General features: G+C 37.7%; 1 protein-coding gene across 1 annotated transcript; it reads left to right on the forward strand.

Annotated features, from left to right (window-relative positions):
- Positions 1 to 4,321: 4,321 nt before the first annotated feature.
- On the forward strand, positions 4,322 to 12,083 carry LAC7 (laccase 7). Its single transcript, XM_090004960.1, has 6 exons — positions 4,322 to 4,411; positions 4,508 to 4,659; positions 5,048 to 5,292; positions 9,475 to 9,603; positions 10,222 to 11,136; positions 11,953 to 12,083. The coding sequence occupies exons 1-6, from the start codon at positions 4,322 to 4,324 to the stop codon at positions 12,081 to 12,083; spliced, it is 1,662 nt and encodes a 553-aa protein (XP_089861086.1).
- Positions 12,084 to 14,104: the final 2,021 nt, after the last annotated feature.

Here is a 14,104-nt window from a genome sequence, read left to right on the forward strand (position 1 = left end):
ATTAAGACTAGTATAAATGGCCTTCCCGTATTTGGAATTGAATTTGGATCAGTGATTTTGTCCGATGGACATCTGGATCTGCATTAAATCCTAATACTTTGCAATTTTTTCATTTAAAGCCCTTGTTTCCGACCCTTTTTATTGGATATATAGAGTTTTATAATTTAACATTTGGATTGGCGGGATTCAACTCTACGTTGCAGATATAGTTTGGATCCAGGTTTAAGTCCAATTATTCGAGTGTCATTTTTCATGCTCATATCGGGTTCCAGTCGGGTCAGATACCCGATACAAACCCAACCCTTTGACAGCTCTAATGGCAGGTTGAGCCAGTCCCCACCAGGTCTTTGTACCAGGTGCGGTGTCTTTGACTTTTAAAAAAAAAACATTCACCATCACTATCGCCATCATCATTATCATCATAACGATAAGTGCATCGTCTTGTAATCATCACCAGCCATGACCATCACAATCATGCACCATCATCACACAGTCATCATTATATGCCAAGTAGATGAATAGACGCTTAATTAGACAAAGTATAATTTGGTATACTGTCGTTTTGGGAAGGAAAGCAACAGTAAAACTTAATCACACACCCACTAAAGTGGGTCTGCATTTGCATATTGTGGTAGTTGATATGAGTCGTCAAGCTTTGGCTCACGCAGGAGGGTGATGCCCATGGGATTTGAACCTAGACGGCCCGTCAAACGGTCTAGGTCTAGACCCCCATCGCATTAAGCCAAACCCCTTAGGTCTAAAGCTTGCATTCTTTGGTCACCCACAACAAAGCTCTTATGAAGCCTACCAATTAAAGGTACCTGCACACCCAGTGAGAGTCGAACTTGGAACAAAGTGGTCAGCACTCTCCCCAAGCCGGCTGCCACTCAGGCGACTCCGGCAGGTCCGGCAGGTGTATTATAAACTATAAAGGTTGCTAGAAGACAATAAATTCTTTGAAAATAACAAAGTCACATCACTACCAAATGCTGTGCTGGAATTCAACCACATTTACCTATCCCAAGTTTTTTTCTCTCTCTCTCTCTCTCTCTGCTTTTCTCTCACACCCAACTCTCCAATGTTGTCAGTATGGGTATCGGTTTGCCTGAATCGTTTGGCCACCTATTCAGCTGTATTGGCCGAAAATAATAAAAAATATTAAGTGTCAATTATAACTCGATACATGTTAAAACTATTAAAATAATATTCAAATTTTATTTTTTTATATTTTTAAAAAAATAACCGATTCAATGGTGAAGCATATCGATTTTCTGCCCATACTATGTGTATTTGGCCCATAAGCACCGATACTGATAACATCTCTCTCTCTCTCTCTCTCTCTCTCTACACCAGTCACCAACTCACTTGTTCCTCTAAGAGTGGAGAAACGATTTGGTAGCTGTATGCCAATCAAAGTACTTGGTAGATCAGGTTCGGTTAGGCACTGGGTCAAACAGCTAGCTAGATGGTCACTATTTCTTCGCATCATTCAAAGGACTTGACCAACCTTTTTAAAACATTCATTGCTAAAATCAGTGACGTACGTAATTAAATTTCCTTGCTATTTCACACTATAGCAATATGATCTCACAAATCCTTTCACTATTTCTATCTCACAACCAATGTTAAAATAAATATTAAACAACCTTTGTAACTCCTTAAAAAAATAAAAAATAAAAAATAAAATGACAGGTGAATCGGCTAAGGGACGATTTGATCTTAATCGACCGATTAATTCAGGCCAATTTTGATAACATTTCTCACGACAACCCCTCTAACGAATTAAGAAAAGATTAAAAGTTATAAAAATAAGTTACCAGCATATTTCTTGTTGGCATCGTCAAATATGAAAGTGATAAACCCCTTCCCTCATAAAAGAAAAAGGTCATATATTTATCTATCATCTAGAAGCTTAACCCTTGTTTGAAGCAAGAGCAATGATTGACAAAATACGAGATAATATTAAATTTATTGAAAGCTGGAGGCCTTCCACATTTTTTTTTTAAATGTAGCCAAGTCGACAGCATTTCACCAAACCCTAATTAAGTCTGATGGAATGAGTCAAAATAGTTAGACAAGAACGGGGAACCAAACTTTAACGACCTTGACTTCTTAAGGTTCAAGTTATTAACGGAATGAACAGAACTAAACCATTTTTTTTTTATGACGAGAAACCCTCACTGAGAATCGGGTCATTTAGTTGGCTAAACTGATATTGAAAGGGCAATTTTTATATCCCTATATCTTAGTTGGTTAACTTTCTCATGTTTGCTTCGCAATTAAAAATATGGTCATCGTGCCAGAGGCATAAAGGCTATGACCCTCACTCCTGGAGCCTATGCTGAGTATATTAGCTTGCGCAGAGGAGAGACACCCATGAGAATCAAACCTTGACCACCATTCGAGTGGCCAAGGCCCCGCCACCCCAAGCCCCTTGGGGGGGGGCAATGGTTAGATTAGGTTAATGATGTATTCACCCAAAAAGAATGTGCAGTTGAAATATGCAAGAGTACAACTATACATGGGTCAAACCCATACCCAAGTCAACCCAAACCCTTGCTATCACCACATAGACTGTACACTGCCATCTGTCCAGGAAAATATTTGAAATTGGACAAATTGTCCACCTCTACCAACTACATATTATATAAAAGAGAACGCCAGCCCATAGGTGGTGGTTTTTCTAGGGCATAAGCATTAGCGGATGTAGAAAAAATTTCAATTTATTGTGGAAGTACAAAGTAACTTTCAACTCTTTCAAGCTAAAATGTTAAAAATATAAGTTGTATTTTTTAGTTGGGATTATTATGTTTTTAATTATAATTTATTTTTGTCAAAATTAGGGTGTCTACAGCAAGCAATCAAGCGGACATTGAGATACATCTCAGGTACAAGTGACATTGTTTGTGCAGTGCACAAGACAGGACTTATATATATATATATATACACACACACACACACAATAAGACCAGAACCCAACTGACCAAGATGGTCCGATCAATAGGTTTATCAGCAGGGTTTGTAAATGAACTGAACAGCTCATCACTCGTCTCAGTTCAGCTTGGCAATGAGTCAAGCCCAATCAAAAGGGTGTTCAGCTCAGCTCAACTGTAGCGAGTTTATATATATATATATATATATATATATATATATATATATATATATATATATATATATATGTGTGTGTGTGTGTGTGTGTGTGTGTGTGTGTGTGTGTGTGTGTAATATATAAAAAATATAAATATATTCCATTTATAAGTAACATGGAATATTTTACATGAGCCAGCTCCTGTTCATCTCATCTCATTTCAGGACGAGCCTAGCTTTAGCTCCACTCAGCTAAACGGGAGTACGAGTCGAGTCATGAGCTCGATATACTAGTAAATGAGCTGAGCCCAAATATGCCTTGTTCAGTTGGTTTAGCTTGTTAATTTTCTACTCCTACTTATCAGATTTCAGCCAGCAGGTGAGTAGGTAACCGTTGCCAATATATACGCAACCCTGTAGAGGTCAGGCATCTACCTATGCATGCATGCAATAAGTGTACACAAAGAATGATAAACTAATACTGTCAAAACCTGGGGTAAGAAATCATTCATTTTGAAAATTGTTTTTGAAAAGGTTTTTGATTCGATAGATTGAAAATTTCTATTGTGTTGTGTTGATTTGATGGGATTGGGCAAAAGGTAGCGCTCTTGGATTGAGGGTATACTTTCCGCCACCTTGGTAGGACTCTCTCTATTAATGGGATACTGTCAAAATATTTAAAAACACACGAACCTTTTTGAGAATACATGAAGTTCAACCATTATCCCCACCTTCAACTAAAAAACTTGTACTTCACTATTGTATGACACTAATATAATGCTTCGCTTTCCTTCGTATTACTGGACAATGTTCTTCTTTATCATACATGAAATGCCATGTAAATTAAATAATTGAAAACAATGATCATCAGTATATTTTAGATTACTCTCACAACTTCTATAACTCTTTTATTATGCCGCCCTTGACCCTCCATTTTCAACCAAGGATCTCTTCCACAAACCTAATCTCATGAGTGTAGATTCAGGTACAAGTAATGCCGGATGCACGTAAACGTGAGAGAGAGAGCAGCCAACTTCCATATATATATTTTATTTGCCATACCTTCCATCAATAACATTAAGTTTTCACAGTAATATTGAAAACTTACATACAATATAATTATATATAGATAGACAAGCCTTCTCTTGCAAGCACGCCCTAGTTACAACTCACAACCATAAAGGAAAACTGCTCCCATCTTGTGTTGGGAATCACTACCTACATTCTCTATCAAATGGCAACAAATACATTAGTCTTAGTAGCATGTGCCCTGGCTTTGATGCTATGTAAAGCATCTGCAGCAATAGTAGAGCATACCTTCAATGTAAGTGTGTCATCCTTTCCTCTATAATAAGCTAAATTAGGCACTGTACTCTCTCTCTCTTTTTCTTATATATATCCTCAACTTTTCTTCTATCAGGTTGGAAACTACACTGTGAGCCGTCTGTGCCAAGAAAGAACCATTGTTGCCGTCAACAAGCGGTTTCCCGGACCAATTATACGAGCCCATGAAGGCGACACCCTCGTCATCCATGTCATCAATGAATCTCCCTATAACTTGACCCTTCACTGGTACTGTCTGCTCTGGATATGCAAAGTTTCTTTGGTTTCTTTACTTGAAAATTGGTAGAAGTTTTCGAACTCTTTATGGTACATGAATGTTCAGAAATGGCTATAATAGATGTGGTGCATATATATATGAAAACTTACAGAATGGGCACGGTGTCTATATAGATGTGGTTTATATGTTTGCTTTTATAGGAATCACTTCTAGTTATTCAATCGTGTTGAACACATCTATGGGGTTGGAATTTCGAAAAAAACAACTGAAATCCAATAAAATATTTCATTTAGCACCTTGCTCATTTTTAGGTTTCCATTTCCCTATATATATATATATACTGTTTAAATGAATATAATTAGGTTCTGATTGATTATCATCATGTTGGGGATGGCGTAGGCACGGGATTTTTCAGAAGTGCAGCTGCTGGGCAGATGGACCAAGTTACGTGACTCAGTGTCCCATAATGCCAGGGAAGAGTTTCACATACAAGTTCAATGTGACAGGCCAAGAGGGAACACTGTGGTACCATGCTCATGTCTCATGGCTGAGAGCAACGGTCTATGGGGCACTCATCATTCGCCCTAGACACGGCCGGTCTTACCCATTTGCTAAACCTCATAGGGAGTTCCCTATCATTTTAGGTACCATGTTCCTTTCACTTACTATTGTTATTATTATTATTTATTTTTTTGTGAAGATCGGTTGAGCACACACGGTGCACCAATTTTCCACCAGAACCACGTAAACCATACGATTTTGAGTGAAAGAAACCACAATAATTTTGTAGAGTTTATTTGGGAGAGAGAGAGAGAGAGAGAGAGAGAGAGAGAGAGAGAGAGAGAGAGAGAGAGAGAGAGGCGCACAATGGAGTATATAGTAGACTGTATAATGGGACTTAATAAGTTTCGGTGCGGTTCTGGTGGATAGAATCCTGAGTTCAGTGTAGCCCAGATCCTACTCGTTCATTTTTTGTGTGTATGTGCTTTTTAAATGAAATTTGGCAGAAAGATAAAAAAGGGGATGTGCCCAATTGGGTCAGACTCATAACCTTGATGTTTACAGGGTCTTAAGTCAGAGATGAAGTTCTGCGATATCCAACCCGAACTTTACAGCCTGTAGGTAGGGCGAGCCCAACAAACCAATCAGGGTATGTTCAGGCTTAAGTCGTTTACCAATTGACTGAGCTCGTGCTTGTATTTAGCTGAGCCAAGCTCAAGCTCGACCAGTGCCTAAACAAGAGGAACCGAATACGAGCTTGGTCGTGTAAAATAATTCATGTTAATTATTTTATATATGTACGAGTGAGAGGTAGGTGCTTAATGATACATTTTAAATGGGTTTTTCAGGGTTTTTTTTATTTTCTTTTTAAATTCTGACAGTACAGATGTTATCTATATACTTTATTTTATAGGGATTTTGAAGTGTACGATTCCAACACATTGGTGGGTTTTTATAAGGTTCAAAAAATCAACGGTCCAAAATCTTTGTAAAATTTTTAGGCTCTAAATATCATTTTTTTCATAGAAAACACCATGATCAACGCATTTATGGGGTCAAAACTGCAAAAGACAACACTGGACGAGCAGAAAACCCCATTAAGCATGTATCATTAAGCATATTTCATTAAGCACCTACCCAATTCTCTCTCTCTCTCTATATATATATTCTTCTCTTTATATATTACACTAAAAATATACATATTTTATCTAAATACGTGTTCACCTGAGCCGAGTTAAGCCGAACACAGACCCTGTGTTCAGGTTCAACTGGTTTAAGCTGAACTAGCTGCTTGTGGCCCGGCTAGTCAGCTATATATACGAACCAATTACGAACAAGTTAGGCTGGTCACAAGCTGGTCAGTTCCGTTTAATTACAAGCCCTACTTGTGGGTAAGCATCACACGCTATCATTTAAGTTGGGAAAAGCTGTTCATGAAAGTTGGTCAAAAGATATATACCAATTAGAAAAATAGGTGACCAATTGTAGTAGGGGATCGGATCAACCACCACAAGCAATCTGATGTCCAAGTGTTTTTCTTTTTCTTTTTTTTTTCATGGCAATATTCAATACAAGGTGGTTATGCATATGGCCCACCATCATGCCTAACCATCAATTAACTACTGAGCCTAAACCCTTTTCAAAAGGAACATCATCTGGTGATGCCATGCTTGAAGCAGATTAGGTTAAGTTTGCATGCCATGTCATTCAATCTAGGAATGGATGTAACCCAATATCCGATCCAAATCCGAATCTGAATCCAATCAATCAATTTCGGTAGCCGAATTTGGATCTGATTAAAAATCAGATTTGGATTCGGTATTACTTTTTTTATTGAAATCCGAATCCACTTAGGTGTAAATATCGGATTTTGGACTAGTCAGATTTGGATTCGGTTCCAATTTTTTCATCTGACTCCAAATCCGATTAAGTCAGATTTAGTAATACCTAGATCCAACCCAAATCAGACCCATTGACATCCCTAATCCAATCTCACTTAAGACAAGTACTTTGCAAGGAACTCCACCACCCAAAATATGAACTAGATCCAGAGCTTGCTTAAGTGCCTGCCTATGTGAGAGGCCAATCACATGATAGCCTTCTGAGTGGGGCCTGCATTTTGTTGCTGTGGGGCCTATGGTATTCTGTCATGTGATTGGCCTGTGTTACATAGTCAGTAACTTAAGCGATCCGTGTATCCCTGCTCACCCAAAATATAACAATATGTCTCTCCGTCACCTTGCTTGCTACATTTCCTTAGCAGCGTTTTTTCAGAATTGCTCAACAGAAAAGAGATTTTCTATAGTCATACATCAATAGTATTTTTCATATAAATTTTTCCGAATTGTTAAATAAATTGCGCAAAAACCAAAAAACTCTTGAAGGCGATTATTAGAAAAAAAAAATTTGCTCGTATGTTCGGCAATTTTTGTAAAAGATGTGAATAGAAAACAGAGAGCATGAGCGGATAGAAGGATGTGTATCGTGTTTTAGGCGGCAGAATACCTTAAGGGATGTTTCTTTCACCCATTTTGAAGAGAAAATGAGCCACTTTGATATGAAAATGGCCATAGAAAAACAACTTTCTCTTTCACACTATTTCACATAAAAGTGAGAACATACCTCCCCTCAAGAAAGAGTTTTCCTGCCACATTTTCTCATGGTGAGCATTTTTTATTGTACAAAAAGATTACTTTTTGCAAGTGTAACTCAATTTTTTTATTTAGCTTGAAAAAACAATTGCTCCTTCATAAATACAAATGTGCCTTTTTGCATGTAGAGTCTACCAACTTTTTGTTTTTTGTTTTCACTCAACATGAAATAAACATGAAACCGTGTTGTTTCCTATGAAAACAGTTTTTTACATTACTTTCCTATAATATAAAACACAAATTAGATCAGACTTGTGTTTGTCTTTCTCACATATGAAACAAACGCCCTTTAATAGTGCATTTGTTTCAATGATCACCCCGCTTTATCCCATTTATTAGGTAAATAAATATATTCAAAACTGCCTTAAATTAAAGCGTTCGAAAGATGTGGAAGAAGTTTCAGGTTGTGAAAGAGGCCTTTGTAAACTCTAGCATTCACAGAAATAGTCCTCTTATTTATTCAAGTTAGGCTGGGATGAAAATATAAAAAACCCTAGCATGAGATACTACGACTTCTGCACTCCACCTAACATGGTTAATTCTTGCATGGTCCACCTACTAAATGGTTCAACCCTTGCCCTCCCCTTAAAAAACTGTATGTTAGATGTGTTTTTTTGACAAATCTGACGGTATAGATGTGATCTTCATGGTTTTTTTTTTCAAAGAAGATGTTATCTCTATTGATGAAAACATATGATTACACTTGGATCAAAGTCTTTTTGATGTCTGCAGGTAAGATTTTATAACATATAAAATTTCAAAAAAATTATAACAGTTGATTTTTTAATCTTTGTAAAATTTTATTTACTACAAATCAAAAAGTTTGATCCAAGAATCTATTCATATGTTTTCAGCTATAGAGATCACATTCATATGGTCAGATTTGCCAAAAAAGCATATTTAACATACAGATTTTGAAGGAGAGGACAAAGGATTTGCCATTTAGTGGGTGAACCATACCCCTTCTTATATATATATATATATGAGAATAATTGTGTTTCCTTTTTTGTTAGGTCACCATTAGAACCCTCCAAAAATCACAGTTTTTGAGTATTCTATGTTAGATTTGAACCATAACCATTAGATGCGTTTATCATTTCTTATTTATTAAAAAACAAGTTTTGTTTCGACTTGATTTAATGTAAAAATATAAATATTTTATCATCAAATTTTAGTACAATATCAACCATTGATTTTTTTATATCTTTAAAATACACATCAGAGCATGAAAATGCTTAATCAAAAACATGTTTTTTATTGAGTAAACAATGATAAACACATGATCTAGCATAAATTGCTTAAAACTATGATTTTTTGAAAGGTCCTAATGGTGACTAAATGAAAAAAGAGGGCAGCATAATCTCTCTCTCTCTCTCTCTCTCTCTATATATATATATATATATATATATATAATTAACTTTAAATTAGCGTAGTAAAGTGGTTGATATTGTGCTTCATTCACAACCATACTTAGCACAACTCCATTTTAATTAAAATGTATTTTTTAGTAAACCTTTTTTAATAAAACTTTGGGAAAAAATGAAACATTAGTCTTTTAGGAGTGCAAACTTAGCGTTGGGAGGGATTGTTTCAGGGGGATGGAATTCATGATACAAAACGAATGTTTCCATTAATGAAAGAAATAATTTCATTTTTATCTAAAATAATTGGCAGGTGAATGGTGGAACTCCAACGTGGTGGATGTGGAGGCTGAGGGACTCGCTGCAGGGATGCCACCCAATATTTCTGATGCCTTCACCATCAATGGAAAACCTGGTCATCTCTATCCATGCTCTGGAAAACGTAAGTAATTATGTATAGGCGTTTTTTTTTTTAACTCGAAGAAACTGCCCGGCCAGGCGCAGAGACCTGGCCATGCAGACTCAGCCTGTCTTACTTACTGTCACTGTCCTGTCAGCGTAAAACTCCGGGGGAATACCCCTCGACCCCAAGGACTCACCAAGCTTTGGCTTATGTAGGGAAGTGACCCATGGGATTTGAACCTAGGCTGCCCATCAAACGGCCTAGTTCCCATCCCACTACCCCAAACTCTTTTGGGTCTATGCATAGTAGTTGCTTGTTTGGACCAAAATCTGCTAATTTTTTAGCCTTGGTACTTGGTGTCTATGTCATAGGGACACCCATTTTGGCTGTGTGTCCCGTGAGACGCTCTATGACATGCTGATTTGGACACGGATTCGTACTCCCATTATTTTAATATTTTTAATATTTATTATTATTTTATAATGTTTCAATAAAATATATTGTTTAACTATTAAATTATCAAAATTAGTTTATTAATTGATTAAAAATTGAACATGCGAGTCGAACCTTGCACCCTTATGACTCGTGTCCACGTATCTTTGTGACAGCATACATGAAACAATATTAAAATGATCATGTTGTATAATGTACGTACAGAGATGATGCACAGCATCAAAGTAGTCCACGGCAAGACTTACCTCCTTCGGATCATCAACGCTGCACTCAATAACCAGCTCTTCTTCAAGGTCGCCCACCATGCCCTGACCGTGGTCGCCATCGACGCCACCCACACCTCACCCTACCGCACCGACGTGATCGTCGTCGCACCCGGCAACACCGTCGATGCTCTCCTGACGGCCGACCAGCCACCAGCACGGTACTACATGGCCGCACACTCGTATGTAAGCTCAGAAGGCGTCGCCTTCGACAACACCACCACCACTGGTATCCTCCGGTACCGCTCTGCACCGCTGGAACCGGCACCGATACTGCCGGTCCTACCGGACTTCCATGATACCCCGACCGCACACCGGTTCTACACCAGCCTAACCGGCCTGAACACGCCGGGGTACCCCCTCGTCGTGCCGAAGGATGTCGACGAGCACATGTTCATCACCGAGGGATTCGGGGTCATCAGAAAGAAGGTGGCAGCGAGCATGAACAACATATCGTTCATCCTCCCGGTGGTGAAATCCTTGCTCGAGGCTCAGTTCTTTGGAATTCCTGGTGTTTTTACGCAAGACTTCCCCAACGAGCCACCGGTGAAGTTTGACTACACCGGCCGGAACATACCGCCAGCACTGTGGCAGACGGAGAAGGCGACGCGGGTGAAGGTGCTCAAGTTCAACTCGACCGTGGAGGTGGTGCTGCAGAACACGGCCATTATAGGTGTGGAGAACCACCCCATACACATACATGGGTACAACTTCTACGTGCTGGCTCAGGGGTTCGGGAACTATGAACCCAGCCGGGACCAGGCTAAGTTCAACTTGGTCAACCCCCAAATGAGGAACACTATTGGTGTGCCAGCTGGGGGCTGGGCAGTGATCCGGTTCACAGCTGATAACCCTGGTAAATTTCCTTTTACCTTTTTCTCTCTTTCTTAAGAAAAAAAAATAGTTTTAAATCTCGGTTATTTTCAATATGGTGTTAGCATGATTAATTAAAATTTTTTCTTAACTCTAGCCTAGGTTTGGTCAACGTATGTTGAAGCCCTAAAATTAATTGGTAGCTAACTCTAGCCTTCTGATCACCCACCATCTTTGGGACATGACCCTCCATGTGACATGGCCTTATATAACTCATACCGAAAATCTTTTAATTTTAGAATTTTAACAATATTTTTAATAATGAACATAACTTGTTATGTATTAAAATGACAAAATTTATTGTTTAATCAAAATAATAATAAAAAAATCTCTTCTCATGTCCAATTTTGAAAAAAAACAATTTGCGAACAGGCATCACAAATTCACATCAAATCCATGGGGTACCGATCCCATCATTTGACACAAGATGAGTCCCATCCTACATTCAACCATTACTATCCAACCAATGGCTAGGATTGGTCTACAGTCTCACTTGGATGTGGCCCCACGGTGCTGGGTTGTGATCGGATTGGGTACCTTCTTTTGTAAATTTGTTTATATTTCTATTTTGCTAATAAACTTATAGCGGTCTGCCTAACACCAGCTTTCTATGTAGAAAAAAAAATCTACTTTGCATTCAACATAGTCACATATCAGGCTAAAGCACGATATTTTTAAACTAGACGTTATTTTGAAATATTGCATTTTTATAGTATCTATTGAGAATATCGTGATTTTCAAAATATCGGGGATATCTGTGAGGCTTACATATTTAACTGGCTTGTAACTTTGAATGCAGGAGCATGGTTCATGCATTGCCATCTGGACACCCATGTACCGTGGGGCCTAGGAACTGTCTTCCTGGTTGAAAACGGGCCCACTCCATCAACATCTCTCCCTCCTCCACCAAATGATTTGCCTAGCTGCTAAACCATATACATACCTATATATTGCTCTTCAAAATATTGCCACTAATTTTGAGAGGAACGGTCTTCTGCGCATGTACTGAATTGCTTTCTCCGAGTATGTTAATGGCCCCAATATATATATATATATATATATATATATATATATATATATATATATATATGTGTGTGTGTGTGTGTGTGTGTGTGTTTTGGGGCCATGAATGTATAAGGAACTGAAGACCTACAAAAAATGGACAAAGTACTAAATGAAACATCTTTTTGAATTTTTGGTGTTTTTTCAAAATTTTGTCTGATTGTTTTTATAAGAATCGTCTTTTGGAGCATTTGATTCTAATGCAGAGATAGGTTTTTATAAGGTTTCAAAAATCAATGGCCAATAAATTTCATAAATTTTTTAAGCATCAAATACTTTTTTTATCCAAAATGCATGATCTAAGTATTGATTTATATTGAATCAATCATGCTGAACACATCTATGGAGTCATAATTTAAAAAAAAAATACGAAAAATCCAATATCATGTTTCATTTAGCATAATGCCTATTTTGTAGGTTATATATATATATATATATATATAAGGAAAAATATGAAGATTCTTGTAGAAGAAAAGCTTATAAAAGCTAGATTCTTTTAAACATTTGAATTTCAAGTTTGTTATTTGAAGTAAAGGACTTGTGGGTCATGAAATGGAAGAGGATGGGCATGCTTGTAATACAGTTTTATTTTTATTTTTATTATAAAGCATTTCATTGTATTTGAATGCAATAAATTGTAAATAGGGCTGGTAACAAGCCAAACGATTCGATCCCATCTTGTTCAAGCTCGTCTCGTTTATGCATAAAAGCAAACCCCAACAAATGATGAAGAAAATATGCATAACATTTAATTAAAGCACTTGGCTTCATCTTAAAGTATCAATGTATTAAAAGACTGAGGGAGGCCCAACTGGGGAGTTACTAATTGCCAAAGGGTAGGGTCACATAGTTGGAATCATGTGCAAAAGGTCCTAACAAAGCCAATGCCTAGGGTTTAGGTGAGCCATTGTGGAGGGTGCTAAGACCTAGAGCGAGGTCGGTGAGTATATATGTTTTGAATATTTGCAAAGGCACAAGTGTTCTTTTAGGACAAAAAGACACTTCATGATATGTGATTTGTGAAGGAAACCTCATGCCCTCTAAAGACTTATCTAAGTTCCATCAGTGGGGATTAGGGGTGTCAACAGGTCCGGTTTGGTTCGGATCCAGGTAGAGTCAGAATTGGACCAGATTTTGGGTATGGTATCGGGTTTGGATCTGGGTCTAATCAGGTCTACTTTAAAAGAAACTATACTCAGACCCGATAAAATTTATATAAAGTAATATTTTTTATTATTTTTACATTGAAAAATAATTATGGGTCTTAATTGAAACTCAGGTTGGACCTGGGTCTGATATAAAATTTCATAAACTATACTCAGATCCATGTATTAATCGAATCTTCGAGTCCGAACCTAGGTCTTAATCTAGTCTTCTTGTTTGTCACCATACATACCCTGACCCTATAGGGTTTGGTCTGGGTCACATCCAGACCCGTTGACACCCCTAATAGGGATGGCACAATGTGATGGTCACTATTGTTGCCATTACACAGAGGAGAACAAGGATCAAAACCAACGTTATCAGTATCGGTATCGGCTGATATGCACCATGTCGGCAGAAAATCGCTATGCTTTACCTCTGAATTGGCTATTTTTTAATAAATATACAAAAATACTACAAATTGATTTTTAATATTATTTTAATGGTTTTAACGTGTCACGTTATGATTGACACATAATATTTTTTATTATTTTTTGGCCAATACAAACCGATTCACTTGAGTATCCAAATCGGGGCGGCACCGATACAGCAGAATCAGTGGCCAAACGATTCAGGGCAGATACTGATGCTGACAACATTGATCAAAACCAAAAAAACAGTGCCACTCCTCCCCTAGGATAGCTGCCCAGCATGTGTTCGATTCAGACAGTGGCTTCCACAGAATT

This window comes from Nuphar pumila, chromosome 4 (genome assembly GCF_984573655.1).
Source record: "Nuphar pumila chromosome 4, dmNupPumi1.hap1.1, whole genome shotgun sequence".
Lineage (NCBI taxonomy): Eukaryota > Viridiplantae > Streptophyta > Magnoliopsida > Nymphaeales > Nymphaeaceae > Nuphar > Nuphar pumila.